This window comes from Armigeres subalbatus, chromosome 2, assembly GCF_024139115.2.
Source record: "Armigeres subalbatus isolate Guangzhou_Male chromosome 2, GZ_Asu_2, whole genome shotgun sequence".
NCBI lineage: Eukaryota > Metazoa > Arthropoda > Insecta > Diptera > Culicidae > Armigeres > Armigeres subalbatus.
The window spans coordinates 409,126,080-409,147,071 of NC_085140.1; the positions used below are offsets into that span (position 1 = coordinate 409,126,080).

General features: G+C 46.2%; 3 protein-coding genes across 4 annotated transcripts; 1 reads left to right on the plus strand and 2 right to left on the minus strand.

The window, feature by feature from the left end:
• Positions 1 to 368: 368 nt before the first annotated feature.
• LOC134210271 (uncharacterized protein K02A2.6-like) lies at positions 369 to 3,238 on the minus strand. The gene is made up of 5 exons (XM_062686318.1): positions 2,876 to 3,238; positions 2,505 to 2,783; positions 1,007 to 2,443; positions 712 to 948; positions 369 to 638 (listed from the first exon to the last, which is right to left on the minus strand). Exons 1-5 carry the CDS (start codon positions 3,236 to 3,238, stop codon positions 369 to 371), a joined length of 2,586 nt encoding a protein of 861 aa, XP_062542302.1.
• Positions 3,239 to 11,658: 8,420 nt separating this feature from the next.
• On the minus strand, positions 11,659 to 13,604 carry LOC134217618 (uncharacterized). 2 transcript variants are annotated; one of them, XM_062696419.1, is made up of 5 exons: positions 13,415 to 13,604; positions 12,841 to 13,350; positions 12,343 to 12,780; positions 12,144 to 12,283; positions 11,659 to 11,884 (listed from the first exon to the last, which is right to left on the minus strand). In XM_062696419.1, the coding sequence occupies exons 1-4, from the start codon at positions 13,511 to 13,513 to the stop codon at positions 12,155 to 12,157; spliced, it is 1,176 nt and encodes a 391-aa protein (XP_062552403.1). In that variant the 5' UTR covers positions 13,514 to 13,604; the 3' UTR covers positions 11,659 to 11,884; positions 12,144 to 12,154. The 2 variants fall into 2 exon arrangements, with proteins under 2 accessions (XP_062552403.1, XP_062552402.1); XM_062696418.1 differs by having other exon boundaries at positions 11,659 to 12,283; positions 13,415 to 13,603.
• Positions 13,605 to 18,897: 5,293 nt separating this feature from the next.
• On the plus strand, positions 18,898 to 20,949 carry LOC134213363 (elongator complex protein 3). Its single transcript, XM_062692369.1, has 3 exons — positions 18,898 to 19,052; positions 19,123 to 19,364; positions 19,503 to 20,949. Exons 1-3 carry the CDS (start codon positions 19,031 to 19,033, stop codon positions 20,886 to 20,888), a joined length of 1,650 nt encoding a protein of 549 aa, XP_062548353.1. The 5' UTR covers positions 18,898 to 19,030; the 3' UTR covers positions 20,889 to 20,949.
• The last annotated feature ends 43 nt before the right edge of the window (positions 20,950 to 20,992 follow it).

Below are 20,992 nucleotides of genomic sequence, written 5' to 3' on the forward strand. Positions count from 1 at the left end.
TAGCGTATTTTCAACGCTGCGTGCACACGGCGTTAAAAGGACGCAGATGTGCTTCGGGAGAAAGCGGTAACGCAGCGTCACCGCAGCGATGCACACCTGCGTTTCTTCAACGCCACGTGCACGCAGTGTTGAAAAAACGCTACGTGGGCATCGGCCCTTAGACGGTGTCTTCGAATGTGTGACACAGCTTTCACATCTCTTCACAAAATCAGCAATGTGGTTATCGATTCTCGGCCAGTACACGTGACTACGTGCGATAGCTTTCATCCGCTCCATTCCCGGATGTCCTCGGTGGAGTTGCTTGAGAATCCGCTGCCGAAAACTGTCCGGAATCACCAAACGGTTGGACATCATGACGCACCCCTTCACTACCGATAGAGCGTCTCGATGAGCGAAGAAAGGGCGAACTTCAGGGTTTTGGAGGGCCATCTACGCTGGTTGTACTGGATCACTTGTTGGAGAAACGGGCACTGGAGAGAAGCGCCGCGCACCGATTTGAACGAAACTGGCAGCGAACTGATGGCTTTCTGGAGTGGAATCTCGATGTCGTCTTCCAGTTGAATCGATGCGATGATGAAGTCCTCCTCTGGTTTGACGTAACCGTTGATGAGGCGGGACATTACGTCGGCATATCCAAACTGCGTGGTGGATGTCGAAGTTGTAGCACAGAAGCGTCAGGGCCCAACGTTGCAAGCGGTTGGCCGTGTGAACCGGAATACCCTTCTTTTGTCCGAATATCCGCAGGAGTGGCTGATGATCCGTCTGGAGGGTGAACTTGCGTCCGAGCAGCATCCGATGGAATTTCGTTACGACAAACACCAGTGCAAGACCTTCCTTCTCGATCTGTCCGTAATTTACCTCCGCGGGGGTGAGTGAGCGGGAAGCGTGTGCAACAGCTTTGAGTGAGCCATCGGGGAACCTGGGTAGAAGGCAGGCACCGATTACGGACTGCGAGGCGTCGGCAGCAACTATGATGTCTAGTGATGGATCGTAGTGTGGATCCGACTGGAGTACTTCCTTGAAGGGCCTGAACGATTTCTGGCACTCGCTGTTCCAAACGAATCTTCAGCAGCGCGTCGAGTGTCCGCCACAGTTGGTGCATCTCCGGGACAAACTTCGCGTAGAAATTCACCGCACCAAGGAACGAGCGTAGAGTTGTGACATTTTTGGGCGGTGGCATCTTGACAATGGCTTCCAACTTGGATGGGTCTGGATGGAGACCGTTCTCGTCTACGATGTGCGCCAAATACTTTACCTCCGGCTGCAGCATGTGGCACTTTTCTTCCCTCAGAACGAAACCGTAGACGTTGAAAGGCGTTGAAACAGTGCGTTGAGCATCTTGTGATGCTCCTCTTCGGTTTTGCTGGCCACGAAGATGTCGTCCAGAAACGTGTCCACTCCTTCGAGATCGACAACCATTCTGTTCATCAACTGCTGGAAGGCCCCTGGAGCGGCTGAGCAGCTGCTTCGAGTCGTCGTCAACTTTCACTTGAAGATAGGCGTCACTCAGGTCGATGACGCTGAAATACCGGCACCCATTAAGCTTAGTAAATATGTCATCAGGGACCGGTAGCGGGTAATGATTGGGCTCCAGGGCAGCGTTCTGTCCAGTTGAGTAATTGGCACAGATTCGTACTTTTCTTCCGGGCTTCTTCACTACGACGATCGGAGCCGCCCACTGCGAGAAATCGACAGGGGTGATGATGCCCAGCGATTGAAGTCGGTCCAGCTCCGCATCGATCTTCTCCATGGACGTGAAAGGAACTGGGCATTTCGGCTTGCAAACGGGTTTGGCATCGGGCTTGAGATAGAGTCGGACCTTCATCTTCTTGCAGTGTTCGAGGCCATTCTTGTACACTTCGGGATACGCAGCTTTGTACACTTGGATTTGATTGACTTGACCATCGGCAACGTGGACCTGGTTGCAGATTGCATATAGCGGGGTGTCCCACAGCTTGAACAGCTCGATCCAGTCCAGATCGAACAGGGTAATGCTGTTGTTGGTCACGTAGAAAGTTGCGGTTTTGGTGACACCTTCGAGTTTGATTGGGTATCGGAGTTCACCAAGTAGATGAAAAGCGTCACCCGCCGCAGTCCGGGCAGTCCGTGTTGTGGGAGTCAGCGTTGGCGAGCCCAGGTTCTTCTTCCACTGCTTCTTCGAAACGATGGTGATGTCGGACGCGGTGTCCAACTGCAGAGTGACTTGAGACCCGTTGATATCCACCGTTAGGAACTTCCGTCTAGAAGTGCAGCTGACCTGGTTGATGGAGAAAATTCCGTTCACGTGCTTCTTCTTCTTGAGTGCCGCCTTCGATGTGTAGCTGCCAAAAAACCCTTCTTTGTGGCCGGTTTGCTTGCAGTCCCGACAAACGTGCTTCGTGTAGGTGCAGTCCCGGACGTAGCAGGGTGTTTTTTGGACCTTCGGACTTAGTCTTCTTCTTCTCTTTGGAATTCGGTGTCATCGGTGGAGGCTTGTTCTGCTTGACTGCGCAGATTGTACTCACCGATTTCTTGTGTTCCATCATGACCGTGTCGTGCTTGAGGTTTTGCAGACGTTGGCACTCCGTGATGAGTGATTCCAGAGTGCTTTCATCCGCCGCGTTAGCCTCAAGCTTGGATAGGAGTCTCGTTCGGATGTCAGCGTCCTTCGACGATCGGAGCCCACATGTGAAAATCAGACTCTTGAATTGGTCCGTCGTGATCTTGCTGAGCTCGAAGTCTTCACAGCATCGGTTGACCATCCCAGCGTACGTTAGAAAGTCGTCCGCGTCGCGCTTCGTTAGCTGGAAGCATTGGTACCGCTTGCTGAACAGGGAGATTCGGACGCTGAACAGCTCTGTCAGCTTCTTCACCGTCTCATCGAACGAGTACTCACGAGGTGCTTTGGGAGCACGAAGTTGACATACTTGTCGTGTACCGTCACGCTGAGGCTTCTCAACAGCAACCGCACTTTTGCCGCTTCGTCCAAATTTGCTCCATCCTTTAGGAAAAGGTCTTCGTACTTTCGGTACCACCGGCCGAACACGAGCCCATTTTCTGGATCGCAAACGAATTCCCGGATGTTCGATGCCAGAGATTCGATGATGAACTCCGGGCTGCCCGCCAACCGATTGGAAACGTTTTCTTGATTGCCGAAACGTTCAATCATCTCCATCAGCCGGGTGTTTTGCTCCGCCATCGCTTGATTCTGCCGCAGGATTTGCTGGTAGATTACTTGAAAGTCGCCGGATCTAGGCATCTTGAGAACATGAGTACAAGTGCGAGTACAACGTACAAGTTTCACCTCCGCGAAGCGCTAGTGTTTAACTACTCATATCGCCCGTTTTTACCTCCAATATTCATATCTATAATTTTGTTTGATGTGTGATGTGGTTTATTTCAATACGTCAGTGAATTATAACTAAACAACTTTTTCAAAGTTCGCGATAGTGGATTTTTAAGTGCTATAGTATATCATAACAATCCCATCGTAAATAAAACCCACGCAAAATGTTTACCGCGAAGCGACATCTTTAGTGAATATACAGAAACAACAACTTGCACGCAACGTCTCTCCAAGCTTCAACATACCTGATAGCATACACGAAGGCGCAACTTATATTCACCTCGACGTATCTGGAAGCTTTCCTACCATCTGTACAGTAGTCACCAACTTTTTTCAACGATGGAGTCATGTCATCTCTGCTCAAGTAATTTGGATTCCAGCAGGGCTATTAATTGCAGTGGATCTTGTGGCCGGGCATTTCATTTTGCTTGCGTTGGATTGTCTAAGTCGCAATTTTCTTCGTGGTGCGCTAAAACCGGGTTATTTTGGTTCTGCGAGTCATGCCGTTTGAACTTCGAGCCAGCTGTTTAAGATCGAGAAAAAACAATCATGCGAGCTTTGCGCGAATTGCTAATTCGCACCGACTCAATGGATACGCGACTGGGGAATTACGGTGAAAATCTCCGCAAAATTAACAGAACCTTGTTTAGCTCGCAGCAACATTCCAAACCTAATAATAGCTCGGTACACCAGAATTCATTTTCTCGATGCATTGATGAGCTGAATTTGGATGATTCTGTCGAGGATCCCATTAATCGGTCAAGGTCATGCGACGATACTTCCTTTTTCGAGGTTCTGGACGAAGTTAACAGCTCCATTGCCCAGCTTTCCGATAGGTTTGTTGTAGGATCCAACAAACGCGTACAGATTATCACGGACCCAAGTAACTCCGGCGACAGAAAAACTACACCTCGAACAAATGTATCCACACCTGCTGCTTTTGGGAAGCTACCAATTATTCAAACCAACAAAACTTCTGCCGTCGCTCAGCGTACCGTTAGTGGCATGGCACAATCTGGCCCCGCTGTGGATAAAATTGCCAAGGACACTCGTGGTGGTTCTAGTAAACAGGGAGCCACCACATTGATGGTGGCTAATAATGCACAAATTCCAATCGACGAGAAATCTTTTTATGTAACTCCCTTCGCACCCGAGCAGAATGAGGAACAGATCAGACAGTATGTTGCTGAAATTTCCAATGCTGAATCTTCCATGGTCAAAGTAACCAAGTTGGTTCCTAAGGGAAAAAGCGTCGAGGATCTATCGTTTGTGTCCTTCAAAGTGACGGTTTGTAATACTGTTTCTAATGTAGTTGGTGACGCCTGGTATTGGCCTGATGGCATAACCGTGCGGGAGTTTGAACCAAACTCAAAAAACGGTGCTATTGTGCGGCACCCTGTTACCAACTATTAGTTAGTTCCTGTTTGACTACTAAATACCATTCACCTGCCGCCCACATCAACCTTCCAAGTCCTCCAAACTGTTCTGTTTCGTCACCTTCATGCGCCGTAAGGATCGCTCTACAACCAGGATGCAACAAATCACAAAGCACAGCCCCGAAGCCCCCCATTGCAGTCGAGACTGTGCAGCCAGCGTACAACAGCCGTCCTGGTCCTGCGTATGGGTACGGTGAAGGGGTCTTCTAGCCTGTGCATACAGGCAAGTACCGTCAATATGAGTTCAATTCCCGCCCTGATGCCGTTTTCTCCAGCAGCTCATCGAACATTTTTTCAATTTCGGAACGCCCAACAATTAATTCCGCTGCTTACACCGAGACATTAGTTCCACAACCAGGACGCAACAAATCACTAAGCACTTTGGAAGCCCCGAAGCCCCCCATCGCAGTCGAGTCTGTGCAGCCAGCGTACAACAGCCGTCCTGGTCCTGCGTATGGGTGCGGTGAAGGGGTCTACCAGCCTGTGCATACAGGCAAGTACCGTGAATATGAGTTCAATTCCTGCCCTGATGCCGCTTGTGTTCGTAGCTCAAAACGATTGCCGAAAACACTCCCTACTACGGGACGCATGCCTGCAAGCCTCTTGGAAACCCCATACCCTCTCGTTACAGTCGAGCCAGTCCCGCCAGCGTCCTGCAGTCGTCCCGGTCCTGTATACGATGTAAGGGAAAGGGATTTCCAACCTCCATACGCAGGCAACAAAAGCAACGGCACCATTCTGAGCAATGTCAACGATGAATCCACCGCTGCCTTTACTCCGACATTTGAATCAATGCTACCGGATGTACACACATCGCCAAAGATCAAGAACACTTCGACTACTGCTTCATCTCTCCTAGTCTACTACCAAAATGTCGGAGGTATGAACTGCTTACTTGAAGATTATATAAGTTGGCGGTCAGTGATGCTAGCTACGACATCTACGCTTTCACCGAAACATGGCTCAACGATCACACCGAATCTTGTCAGCTCTTCGACAGCTCCTTTTCAGTGTATCGTCATGATTGCTCGTCCTCAAACAGCAAAAAAACTCTGGCGGGGGAGTATTACTTGCTGTTCGTAAATGCATCAAGTCGCGCATTTTGTGTCCTCCCGGATATTTGGCAGTTGAACAGTTGTGGGTTGCAATCACTGCCAAAGAGAATACAATCTTTTTATGTGTGATTTACACTCCGCCTGACATGATAAATAACGATTCTCTGATTGACACACATTTGGCGTCACTAGAATGGGTCGTTAATCAAATGGGCCCTAATGATAGCATTGTTATTGTGGGTGACTTCAACCTCCGTGGCATAACCTGGCAGAGCGGCTCGAATGGTACTCTATTTCCAGACCCATCTCTTTCTTCCATGACAATGGCATCTAGATGCCTTCTTGATGCATACTGCACTGCGGGACTCAAACAGCTCAATTCAACTTTAAACGACAATCACCGAGCGCTGGATCTGTGCTTCGCTAGCGAAGATTTTTGTGACAATTACACTGTCATGCGGGCACCGTTACCATTAGTGAAAAACTGCAGGCATCACCCCCCTCTGCTTGTTAATTTGAACAGTTGGTCCCAATTTCAATTTAACGACACATCCGACAGCATTTTCTACAATTTCCGCAAGGCCGATTTCGAAAGAATGAATGCTTTTCTTCGCGATGTAGATTGGACAGAAATTCTCCTCTATAACGATGTCAATCATGCTGCATCTTTGATGTCCAACATCCTACTCTACGCCATCGAACAGTTTGTGCCGAAAGTAACTCGTCGCGAACCTGTCAAGCCGGAATGGTCGAATCCACAACTTAAGCGTCTAAAACGCTTCAAAAGGGCTGCTCTAAGAAGACACAGCAAACACCGCACTGATGCAACTAGAATTGCTTATGCTGAGGCCAATCAACAATATTCTAGGCTCAACGAGCATCTGTTCGCCATCCATCAAGCCCAAATTCGAAGCCGTCTCAAGTCGGATCCACGAGGTTTCTGGCAATACGTAAATAATCAACGACACCAGTCTGGTCTGCCGTCCTTAATGACTAACGGCAATGCAGAAGCTAGTACTGTGAAGGAAATCGCCGAATTGTTCCGCTCCCAGTTCAGCAGCGTTTTCTCTGACGAAAAGCTTAGCGCTCATGACATCGCAGCCACCACAAACAACGTTCCTCAACTTTCTTTCGCAATCTCGCAATTGACTGTTTCATCCGACATGGTCTCACGCGCACTGAAAAACTGAAAAGTTCAGTAGGTTGTGGCCCAGATTGCATTCCATCGATTCTGCTCAAGAAGTGTTCGTCATCCTTAGCGCTACCACTAGCCGCAATTTTCAACGCCTCGCTATCTACTGGTACGTTCCCGTCGAGTTGGAAGAACTCATATGTATTTCCCGTGCATAAGAAAGGATGTAAACGAAATGTCGTCAACTATCGAGGTATAGCTGCTTTGAGTGCGATTTCCAAATTATTTGAGTTGATCGTACTTGATAAGCTTGTGCATACATGCGCTCATTATGTATCCACAAACCAACATGGATTCATCGCCAAACGCTCTACCAGCACTAATTTAGCAATGTTTACATCATTCGTCACCAGCCAAATGGAGAAAGGTTACCAAGTTGACGCTGTCTACACAGACTTGTCTGCAGCTTTCGACAAAATGAACCACGGTATTGCGCTTGCTAAATTTGAAAAACTAGGCTTAAGTACCATTATACTCAAGTGGCTTCGATCCTACTTGACCGATCGCAAAATGGCTGTCAAAATCGGGGATCATGTTTCGTCGCCGTTTTCCGTTAGCTCAGGCGTCCCACAAGGTAGCCATCTCGGACCGTTTTTATTTGTACTTTATATGAACGATGTTAATTTTATTCTAAGCTGCTTAACTGTATCGTACGCTGACGACTTAAAACTTTTTTATGTCATAAGATGCCCAAGCGATGCTACGTTTCTGCAGCGGCAACTCGAGGTTTTTGCAGCCTGGTGTCAGCTTAATCGGATGGTACTCAATGTCTCCAAGTGCTCCGTTATTTCGTTCGGACGGAAGCATATTCTATATCAACATGAATACTTGTTGTATAATAGTATCATCAAACGTGAAACGACCGTAAAGGATTTAGGCATTATGTTAGACTGCAAATTGACTTTTAAACATCATATATCGTATGTTGTGTCCAAAGCCTCATCATAATTAGGGTTTATCTTTCGCTTTGCTAAACAATTTAGAGATGTTTATTGCTTAAAAGCACTGTATTGCTCATTAGTCCGTCCTATATTAGAATATTCTTCAACAGTCTGGGCACCATACTATCAGAATGATACTCAACGAATCGAATCAATTCAGCGCAAGTTCATCCGCTTTGCTCTCCGTTTCCTTAATTGGCGAGATTCCTATAATTTACCAAGATATGAGAACCGATGCATGCTTATAAACTTGGAAACGCTTCATGCTAGACGAAACGTTGCAAAAGCCTGTTTTATAGGAGATTTGCTTCAAGGCCATACAGATTGTCCTGATCTGCTTGAAAAAATTGAAGTAAACACGCGAAACCGTAGTCTTCGCTCGCATTCATTTTTGTATATTCGTGCTTCTAGAACTAACTACGGAATCAATGAGCCCATCAAAAGCATGTGTCGCGTGTTTAATAGGTGTTACAATGTATTTGATTTTTATGTTCCTCGTATAACTAATAAGAATAGATTTAAGAGTATTTTGTGTTAGATATAGTGTATTCAATTTTTTGTTTGTATACCGTATAGTATGTCATTGGGGTGCGTATGTTTCACCTGTTGGCAGTTGCTGCTAAATAAATACATAAATAAATAAACTGCAGCTCTTCTTCCAAAAAAAAAATGCTCGTCGACTTTATTCTAGGATGGTTGGGTACAAAGTCATAAATTTTCACATTTGTTGATTATCAAGTTGCTATGGCTGAACTAGTCGCTAGGGTCGCGACTGGTGGTAATCATTGACTACTATGTTCGTGGCTAACACCTAATCAAGTAACGGAAAACCAAATCGACCACGTTCTAATCGACGGTAAATTCTTCTCCGACATCACGAACGTACGCACTTACCGCAGTGCGAATATTGAATCCGACCATTACCTCGTTGCAGTATGTCTGCGCTCAAAACTCTCGACGGTGTACAACACGCGTCGGAGTCGTCCGCCGCGGCTAAACATTGGGCGGCTACAAGACGGTAGACTAGCCCAAGACTACGCGCAGCAGCTGGAAGTGGCACTCCCAACGGAAGAGCAGCTAGGCGCAGCGTCTCTTGAAGATGGCTGGAGAGAAATTCGATCCGCCATTGGAAGCACCGCAACCGCTGCACTAGGCACGGTGGCTCCGGATCAGAGAAACGACTGGTATGACGGCGAATGTGAGCAGTTAGTTGAGGAGAAGAACGCAGCATGGGCGAGATTGCTGCAACACCGCACGAGGGCGAACGAGGCACGATACAAACGGGCGCGGAACAGACAAAACTCGATTTTCCGGATCGAGACCGTGAAGAGACGGAGGAACTGTACCGCGCTAATAACGCACGAAAGTTCTATGAGAAATTGAACCGTTCACGTAAGGACCACGTGCCACAGCCCAATATGTGTAAGGACATAAACGGGATCCTTCTTACAAACGAGCGTGAGGTGATCCAAAGGTGGCAGCAGCACTACGAAGAACACTTGAATGGCGATGTGGTAGACGAAGATGGTGGTATGGTGATGGACCTGGAAGAACGCGTGCAGCACATAATTCTACCGGCTCCGGATCTCCAGGAAATCCAGGAGGAGATTGGCCGGCTGAAAAACAACAAAGCCCCTGGGGTTGACCAACTACCAGGAGAGCTATTTAAATACGGTGGTGAGGCACTGGCTAGAGCGCTGCACTGGGTCATTACCAAGGTTTGGGAGGATGAGGTTCTGCCGCAGGAGTGGATGGAAGGTGTCGTGTGTCCCATCTACAAAAAGGGCGATAAGCTGGATTGTAACAACTACCGCGCAATCACATTGCTGAACGCCGCCTACAAGGTACTCTCCCAAATTTTATGCCCCCGACTAACACCAGTTGCAAGAGAGTTCATGGGGCAGTACCAGGCGGGATTTATGGGTGAACGCTCTACCACAGACCAGGTGTTCGCCATACGTCAGGTATTGCAGAAATGCCGCGAATACAACGTGCCCACACATCATCTATTTATCGACTTCAAAGCCGCATATGATACAATCGATCGGGACCAGCTATGGCAGCTAATGCACGAAAACGGATTTCCGGATAAACTGATACGGTTGATCAAGGCGACGATGGATCGGGTGATGTGCGTAGTTCGAGTTTCAGGAGCATTCTCGAGTCCCTTCGAAACGCATAGAGGGTTACGGCAAGGTGATGGTCTTTCGTGTCTGCTATTCAACATCGCTTTGGAGGGAGTAATACGAAGGGCAGGGATTGACACGAGTGGTACGATTTTCACGAAGTCCGTCCAGTTATTTGGTTTAGCCGACGAAATTGATATCATGGCACGTAACTTTGAGAGGATAGAGGGAGCCTACATCAGACTGGAAAGCGAAGCTAAACGGACTAGGACTAGTCATCAATACGTCGAAGACGAAGTACATGATAGGAAGAGGCTCAAGAGAGGTCAATGTAAGCCACCCACCACGAGTTTCTATCGGTGGTGACGAAATCGAGGTGGTTGAAGAATTCGTGTACTTGGGCTCACTGGTGACCGCCGCTAACGATACCAGCAGAGAAATTCGGAGACCCATAGTGGCTGGAAATCGTACGTACTTTGGACTCAGCAAGAAGCTCCGATCGAATAGAGTTCGCCGCCGTACCAAACTGACTATCTACAAAACGCTTATAAGACCGGTAGTTCTCTACGGACACGAGACCTGGACAATGCTCGTGGAGGACCAACGCGCACTGGGAGTTTTCGAAAGGAAAGTGTTGCGCACCATCTATGGTGGGGTAGAGATGGCGGACGATACGTGGAGGAGGCGAATGAATCACGAGTTGCATCAGCTGTTGGGAGAACCATCCATCGTCCACACCGCGAAAATTAGAAGACTGCGGTGGGCCGGGAACGTATCCGTATTGGATATGTCGGACAGTAATCCGGTGAAAATGGTTCTCGACAACGATCCGATGGGAACAAGAAGGCGAGGTGCACAGCGGGCAAGGTGGATCGATCAGGTGGAGGACGATTTGCGGATCATCCGCAGACTGCGTGGTTGGCGAAGTGCAGCCATGGACCGAGCTGAATGGAGAAGACTTTTATGTGCAGCACAGGCCACTCCGGCCTTAGTCAGAATAAATGAAATGAATAAATTGTTCTCTGATTGTAAAATATTGCAGAGGGAGCGGGACCATTTGGGCAGCACCCCCCCGTCCGCAACGTTAATAACTCGACCGCGTTCCAACCAGATGGCATGATTTTTTGTACAGCACTAGATATCGACAGAATTCAACCATGTACTAAAAAACAAGTAATTAGGTTTTAATTCTCCCGAGTAATGAACGTTGTGGACGGGAATAGGGGGTGCTGCCCAAATGGTTCTCTACCCTATTTTCCTTAGTAAGAAATGGGCGCCCAATAAAAATTCCGCCTAGGGCGCTGGAGCTCCACGCTACCGCTCTGAGTAAAAGTGTCAAAAATAGACTTTCGCTATAATAGGACTCAAATAAAAGTCGATTTTAAAACGGTCGCAATAACGAAGTAAAAAATCGCAGAAAATTGGTGAAATAATTACCGAACAATTCTGCTGTTGAGATTTATGTGAATTGAAACAAAATTCACCGAAATCTGTTAAATGATTTAAGTGTGTAGGGTGCAAAAAGGATAAAAAAAGGCAGGTCATCATCTTCCAAAGACATTCAGTGATACTAACTGTAAGTATTCACATTTTTCACAAGTTTAATCAATCACATCGATAAGGTATTACATTTTAATAGATAAATGTGTCTTTGTAGATCATGGCTAATGTTCATTGCTTCCACTATTGTGTTCAAAGCTCTTGGAGATTGCTTGCTAACGTAATGGCATCCCTTTGGTAGATATCCTCCTCAGCATTGTCAACAATGCCTAATAATTGTTTGGTTTGATTCACCATTCGTTGTATGCGCTTACTCAGCCAGAATTTAGACAAATAAATACTTTGCTTTTGTGCTTCAATAAATTAATCGCTTAACTAATTCAATTTTTGCAGATCAAAATAGTTCACGACTTCAACCAGACACCAACTGCTTTTTAGTAACTATGCATTAGGAAACATTTACTTTTATCTTTAGAAGTAAGGATTTAAGCGGTTTAAGAAGCATTCAATTTCAGTCGTATCTCTGCGATGTCCGGAAATAATGTACTGCTACGAAATCTGAACTTACCTTTCTCCTGTTTACAGCAATCCTCCTAACGGCGGGACAACTTCATACATAGCGTACTTCCAAGTCCATGTTCTTGCGAGAGCTTCGAATTTGGGTCGATCATTTTCGTACATCCTACCCAGTGTAGGTTCCATACAAATCTGCAAGAACAATCCGTGAATAATTTTTATCAAAATTCAACAGATACTCAAATACCAACCTGAGTAAACGGATCAGTCAGTAAACTCTGGACCGAAAGCAACAGTTTTGAAATGGTCAACGCCAGTGACCAATTGTGCTGGATAATGTCGATACCCACGTCGCCATGACGCGAAACGTTCGGATGTACGATTTTCGTTAAGAAACGAACTTGCGGTGGGAGCATTGGATATGAGCAAGGAATCACGATGTAGAGGAAAAATTTGCCACCTTCATAAGGGCTACCGGCCGGACCCAGAATCGATGCCTGCCAGTGAAACAATTGATTATCGAGGGCAACGGCATCGATCCCTTCGGTGGCATCTAAATCCAGTGATCGAATGTCACTTCGTAGTCGATTCGCCCGAATGTGATTAACCCGACCGCGCATCGGCGTCTTCAGGGCCATTTGAATGAGACAGGTGCGGCAGAAGCAGGAATTCATCAGTGCACCATACATCTGGAAATATACATCGTTGATATAAGCCTGTTGACTTTCACGTTTTAGAATGGAACTCACGTGCAACCAGTTTGGAATGGTTGAGATTTGCTGGAACAGAGGCCACCTTTCTTTCGTGTACTTTTTCCACATCAGCTGCGGAATGTGAACTTCCAGAATTCGTTTCCACTGTTTGCATACTTCGCTTACGTTCCATAGCGACAGGTCATCCAAATAGGAAAAAATTGAGAGCAGCACTTCCACAGGAAGAGAGCAAATTTTTTGCTGCGACTCGTCCGACTCCCTGGGCTGAGACAGCATGTCCAAGTATTGATTCAGATTACGCGGAGCGGATGGTCGGGGTCGTTCCAGATCGTAGTCTGAATCGTCGTCGTCATCGGCACGATCTTTGGAACCGTTTTCCGGCGGTTCGTCATTGCCAGAATCTTCATCATCCGATAGTTCCGTAACCAGCCCTTCAGCTTCCTCGTTCGGGTAGTTTGGAAAAATAAACGAATGACACGTGCCACAAAGTGGTTCTCCGTAACTAGGACCGTAGTATCCGTTGCAAATCCAGCAAGAGGAAGAGTTCTGTCGGAAAAATACGACGTAAATAACTCCGCAAAAATATTTGTATAAAACATGGTATACTTGCCGAAAATTCAAAGTTTTTGCAGAAGTCTTCGTATTCCACATCGTAGTACAGCTCCTCCTCGTATTTGGATGCAAAAGATTTGCTACATCCTGCAGCCATTTGGCGATAATCTTTTAATGTACAGCAAGTTTTAAATAAACTAAAATAGAAATTTCGTGCCCGTTTTTCGGCAATGTTTATAAACAAACCGATGATGCATCTGTTTGTGCCGCTCCTGTCGTTTCTGATGCCGCATCGGCCGCATTGGTTGCACGAGGCAGGGTGACCAGAATATATTTTGATAAATTGGTTGCATGAAATCGGTAGAAAAATCGGTAGTTATCGGTACACTGAAGATAATCCGCGCATATTTATCGGCGAAAACCTTGGGCCGAAGCCAAGGTGAAATACCATTTATCGTATTGTTGAAAATATTTGAGGTAGTGTAGACGTATTGTTGCGATAGATTCGTACTGTTTTATAAGTATTGTTTGGAATGGTTTTGAATTATATAAAAGACAGTAATGTAATAGTCCAGAACTATGCGGGTTGTAACTAAACTATCTTTTAAATAGTCAAATCGACGTTTGAATCAGGAGGGTGAAACGCCTGTCATCCGCGGTACAATGGCACTCTACCCAACATCGTTTTTGGTACTTCTGTTTTTGGTACCCGGTTTGTGGGTAGTATACCCGAATTCAGCGCTCATTATGGGTGATTGGTTTATACGCAGTTAAGCCCCAAACGCAATACAACGGAACGGCGACGGAAACGGCAAATTTGACAGAAAATATATGGGCTAACTGTCAAATTTTCCGTTTCCATCGCCGTTCCGTTGTATTGCGTTTGGGGCTTTAGTGATAATTATCGGCAATTAACTTCTCCTGGCGAAATCTTGCAATTAGTTGAGGTACATCGAGCCTTTTGTGTTTGTATGGCTCCCTTATGTCGAAAAATAGCTGGCGATACTTCCGAAGTTGTGTTATTGCCTGATTTTCTCAAAATTGCACCCTTCATGAAAGGTACCGCCGCGCTTTCTGCACCCCATTTACTTGATTCTTATGGGTGAATCCAGCTTTCCACGCTCGGTAATGGCGGCTTGCTGCTGTGTAAAAATCAATCGGTCACTGTACTGTTTGACACTAGCTGGAGGAAAGCTCACTGGCGTTTCTGGGTGAGGGGAAGGGAAAAAAGGCCTTTTCGCCAGTGAGTTTTCCTCCAGCTAGTGTCAAAAAGTACAGTGACTGATTGATTTTTACACACCGACAAGCCGCCATTACCGAGCGTGGAAAGCTGGATAGCATTGCGGTGTATCGTTTGGCGCGGCCGTATCTTTCGACAGTCATTCGCCGCGTGAAGTTTTGTGCAAGTACCCATTTGGGAACATTACAAACGCCGCGCAGTGCATCATATCCAGAAAATCTGACAATATCATGAATAAAACGAAATTAAAACAAAAACATTGCACGCCATATTGAATGAATGGTGAGTAGGCGTACATATTAGCCATCTCTTCAGTACCCTACACTACTAAAAATCCACACATATTTATTGGCAAAATTCCATAGATTTAACTTATGATGTACAGTAAACGTTCGCTAATTGGGTGTTTTCTAGTTGGGGCGCTTTTTAGTTGGGGGTTCGCTAATTGGGGCGAAACCCAATTAAAAAGCAGCTAAACGCGTCAAAAACGTCACTGTATATCAGCGCACACATAACCATTCTTCACGCGAACTACTAATACAACCCGCATAATTACAAACTGTACATGGATATTTTCCCGTGTGGTCGGCAACAATATCTTTTACTGTTGACAACTGTAAATGAACAATTTCATATAAAGTTTCAACAGTTTGTGGTACGGTTATTTGACAAATAACAATATGTTGAATGGGTTGTTAAGTTATGTCACCATACAAAATCGGCCGTTTTCGCGTGCAAAATTTTCACTCGACAGTATGATAAATTGTTGACATATAATGCAGGAAATATAAAACATTTTAGGGACAGCTTGTTATATATTGACATTTAGTGATGATGTCGAGTAGTTATGGTTGAATCGACCGAAAAGTATTTGATAACCGCAACGTAAACTGTGAAGCTATATCTTACATCGTAATAATGATCCTGACCATATATCATTTTGTTTTTTATTATGCGGGAATATATATCCAAATAAACTTTATGTGTGGTCTCGAATACGAGCGATCGAAAACCAGAGGAGCCAAAGTCTTAGCCCGTCAACGATACACGGCTCTTGAGAAGGAAGTAAAACGCTCATGTCGACGGGACAAGCGAGCGTGGGCAGACTCTCTGGCCGACGAAGGAGAGAGAGCCGCCGCAACCGGGGACATTCGCCTCCTCTACGATATCTCACGACGCTTAAGTGGGGCGAAGATGAATGCAACGATGCCTGTGAAAGACGCGAATGATCAGTTATTGACCGACCCAACTGACCAGCTGAAACGCTGGTTCGAGCCTGGGAGGGAGCTCTCGATACTACACACCAAATTAATATATACTGTCGTCATGCAACAAGTAAATTTTCAACAAGAAAAAACAATCAACGTAGGCGCCACTTGAAAAGACTAAATTTTGTTTTGCGTGTTATTGTTGTTATATTGCCTTCAAAAATTTTCTTGCCGAGAGATTCGTTTTCGGCTCACACTGACAGTTGGATTTCGGCTCGGCTTGACACACACATTTTTTGAATCTGTTTCTCCCTCCCAGGTTCGAGCACTTCGAACAACTTTTTCAAGTGCCAACCAGGCCATCACCACCTCGGCATGATCTGCCTATAGGATCCGACGTATAACACGTGTCAATACCGAAGCTCCATCACTGCTAGAGATTCAAACAGCCATCCAAAGCATGAAATCGAATAAAGCCCCAGGGGTCGACCGCATATCAGCCGAGATGCTCAAAGCTGACCCCATGACATCCGCTCAACTACTGCATCGTTTATTTCGTAATATCTGGGGCACCGCAACTTTCCCGGTCGACTGGATGCAAAGGTATCTTAGAGCATCATTATCGGTCGCGAGCATTTTAATCACCCGCGCAGCGCTTTCATTTTAGTTTCGTCACTCGTTTCCGTATCGGTCACTATTTTCGGCTTTCAATTTGGTAGCTGTATTCCGTACCGGTGACGTTTGACAGTTGACAGTTCTTCAAATAGCAGCGCTCTTATCGCGCTACCAAATTTGGTCACCTGTCAGTCGCGCTACTGTTATAGCAGCGCGTTTAGTAGCGACCGGTAAAGTGTCAAGTAATGATACTGCGCTGCCAAACGGCTTAAACTCACCACCGGTAATCTTGCTCTTAGTGAAGGTGCCCAAAAAGGGTGACCTGACTGTATGCGATAACTGGCGTGGCATTATGTTGCTGTGTACCGTTCTCAAAGTTCTATGCAAAATTATCCTAGCCCGAATTCAGGAGAAGATCGATGCGACTCTCCGGCGGCAGCAGGCTGGATTCCGTGCAGGAAGATCCTGTGTGGACCATATTGTCACGCTCCGCATCATTCTGGAGCAGGTCAACGAATTCCAAGAGTCCCTTTACTTGGTATTCATTGACTACGAAAAAGCTTTCGACCGTCTCAATCACGAGAATATGTGGGGCGCCCTGAGACGCAAGGGGGTTCCTGAGAAAATCATCGGCCTCATCGAAGCACAGTACGAGGCCTTTTCGTGTAGAGTGCTGCACAATGGGGTCCTGTCCGACCCTATCCGGGTCGTAGCTGGTGTGAGGCAAGGATGTATTCTATCACCGTTACTGTTCCTCATCGTAATCGATGAGATTCTGGTAGATGCGATTGACCGTGAACAAAACCGCGGGCTGTTATGGCAGCCTATAACCATGGAGCACCTAAACGACTTCGAATTGGCGGATGACGTTGCACTACTCGCGCAACGGCGCTCTGATATGCAGAGTAAGCTCAACGACCTTGCCGATCGCTCCTCCTCGGCAGGTTTAGTCATCAACGTCAACACAGTTCCAGTTTCACAGTAGCCGGGCAACCAGTGGAGAATGTTGAAAGCTTCCAATATCTTGGTAGCCAAATGGCGTCAGACGGTGGTACCAAGATCGACATAGGCGCACGGATCAAGAAAGCAAGGGCTGCCTTTGCGAGTTTAAGAAATATCTGGAAATACAGGCAGATAAGTGAACGCACCAAAATACGAATTTTCAACTCTAACGTGAAATCTGTGCTGTTATACGCTAGCGAAACATGGTGTATATCAGTGGAGAACACTCAACGGCTGCAGGTGTTCATTAACAGATGCCTGCGGTATATAATTCGGGCCTGGTGGCCTCACAACTGGATCTCAAACAACGAGCTCCATCGTCGTTGTCACCAGAGGCCGATAACAACAGAAATTCGGGATCGGAAGTGGGGCTGGGTCGGCCACACTCTACGTAGGGGCGGAAACGAAATCTGTAAGCAAGCATTAGACTGGAACCCAGCGGGACATCGCAGCAGAGGCAGACCCAGAGGCTCATGGCGGCGAAGCCTCAATAAAGAAATAAAAGAAGTCGACCGAAATCTAACCTGGCAACAGGTTAAAGCGATAGCCGGGCATCGCTCAGGATGGAGATCTTTCAAGTCGGCCCTTTGCACCACCGGAGGTGTACAGGATCCATAAGTTAGTAAGTAAGTGGTCTCGAATTAGCAATTATCTAATTTACATGTGGTTTTATATCGATAATATTAGGGTGGAGCCATTGCAAAAATTTATAACGACGACACATATATCTTATCCAGTTTTCCGCGAGCGGTAATGGCTGCCAGCTTGCCTGCGGGTTAGTCTCTGATTTGACGTTTCTGGAGGTCAACTGCACCCACCATTCGAGCATTTCAGACAATGTGGTATAAGAAGGCTTTAATTCACTGACTCAGCACCTTCTTACCTCATTGGTCAGAATGCTCAGAGCGGTGGGCCTGATTTTATCAAAATTTCACGCGTCGAACCCTTCATGATAGGTACAACCGCGCTTTCTGCACCCCGTTTACTTGATTCTTATGGGTGAATAGCATTGCGGTGTATCGTTTGGCGCGGCCGTTCCTTTCGACAGTCATTCGCCGCGTGAAGTTTTGTGCAAGTACACTGCCAAAAATATCTATATAAGATATATGTGTCGCCGTTATAGATTTTTGCAATAGCTCCACCCTAATATGATCGATATAGAACCACACATAAATTTAATAATTGCTAATTCGAGACCACACATAAAGTTTATTTGGATATATATTTTATTAGCAGTTCGCGTGGATAATGGTTATGTGTGCGCTGATATACATCATAAGTTAAATCTATGGATTTTTGCCAATAAATATGTGTGGATTTTTAGTAGTGTACCCATTTGGGAACATTATTTACAAACGCCGCACAGTGTATCATATCCAAAAAATCTGACAATATTTTTGGCAGTGTATGGTTTGAATCTGTATTTACAAAATCAGATAAGTCGTTTTGAAAAGTTTGTCTTGATTTGACTCAACGTCAACCGTACAACCTGTCCTGTCAAAATAACAGTGCGTGCGTTACGTGTTTATGTCGAGTTGAAATTTTGCAAATTTTGTCATAAATTTGCGTCTACAAACTGATTATTTTCTGATAAATTTATTAGGACAATATGACGAAGAAAAAGCCGCTAGGTAAGTTAAATTGTGAATATAGTGGTTGAATTATATAGTCGGAATAATGCATTTTTGACATATGTCGCAGGAGCTGGACTGAGCCGCGACGAGCGAATGCTGATCGTTGTTGGTGAGATTATTCAGGAATTGCTCAGGGCGCACCATGAGGGCAAGGACGTCAATCTGAACAGGCTGAAGACGCGGCTCGCCTCCAATTACGGCTTGGACAGCGCTCCCCGCCTAGTAGACATTATTGCTGCGGTACCACATGAGGCAAAACCCATCTTGTTGCCAAAGTTGAAAGCCAAACCGATTCGGACTGCGAGCGGGGTGAGTATGTGTGGAATTCCCTGAACGCACTTAGGTTCACCACAAATTCGGCACTATTCTCAATCATTGTCGGTCTCGGTTGATTTCCTCCAGATTTCCAAATGTTCATAACTAATTTCTTTATTTTTGTAATCGTAGATCGCAGTTGTAGCTGTGATGTGTAAACCGCATCGATGTCCCCACATCAACATGACCGGCAACATTTGCGTGTACTGCCCGGGAGGACCGGACAGTGATTTTGAGTATTCTACCCAAAGCTACACCGGTTATGAGCCGACATCGATGAGAGCGATCCGAGCTCGCTACAACCCCTTCCTTCAGACGCGACACCGGGTGGAACAGTTGAAGCAACTCGGCCACTCCGTGGACAAAGTTGAATTCATAGTGATGGGAGGTACGTTCATGTGCCTACCGGAGGACTACAGGGATTATTTTATTCGGAATTTGCACGACGCACTTTCCGGTCATACGAGTTCCAGCGTTGAAGAAGCTGTTCGTTACTCGGAGAAATCTCATACAAAATGTATCGGAATTACAATTGAAACCCGACCGGATTACTGCTTGAACAGGCATTTGTCCGATTTACTTGCGTACGGTTGCACCCGACTGGAGATTGGAGTACAGTCGGTCTACGAGGATGTGGCTCGAGATACGAATCGTGGTCATACGGTAAAGGCGACTTGTGAGAGCTTTCAGATGTCAAAAGATGCTGGATTCAAAGTGGTCTCGCACATGATGCCGGATCTACCGAATGTGGATATTGAAAGGGATATTGAGCAATTTATAGAGTTCTTTGAAAATCCGGATTTCCGAGCAGATGGTTTGAAGATATATCCAACACTGGTAATTCGTGGTACGGGATTGTATGAATTGTGGAAGACCGGCCGATACAAGAGTTACCCGCCATCGACTCTGGTGGATTTGGTTGCAAAAATACTAGCATTGGTGCCACCATGGACGCGCGTCTATCGTGTTCAGCGTGATATTCCGATGCCATTGGTTAGTTCTGGCGTGGAGCATGGTAATCTGCGTGAATTGGCACTTGCTCGAATGAAGGATTTGGGCACAGACTGCCGAGATGTACGCACCCGAGAGGTTGGAATCCAAGAGATCCACAACAAGGTTCGACCTTACGAGATCGAACTGATTCGACGGGATTACGTGGCGAATGGTGGTTGGGAAACTTTTTTGTCGTACGAGGATCCCAAACAGGACATTCTGGTTGGATTGTTAAGATTGCGCAAATGTTCGCCTGATACGTTCCGACCGGAGCTGGTGGACAACTGCTCGATTGTTAGGGAGCTTCATGTTTACGGCTCGGTTGTCCCGGTGAATGCGAGGGATCCCACGAAGTTTCAGCACCAGGGATTTGGAATGTTGCTGATGGAAGAAGCGGAGCGGATTTCCCGGGAAGAACATGGCAGTCGGAAGCTAGCCGTTATCTCTGGTGTTGGTACACGGAATTACTATCGCAAAATGGGGTACGAGCTAGATGGTCCCTATATGTCTAAAATGCTGATATAAGCAAGGTAAGTAATTACAATGCAATTGTTTAAAAGGAGAAATACGATAGAAGTTTATGCTAGTGAAATCAAATTTCGGAGGTAGTAACAAAAAGAAAGCCTTTA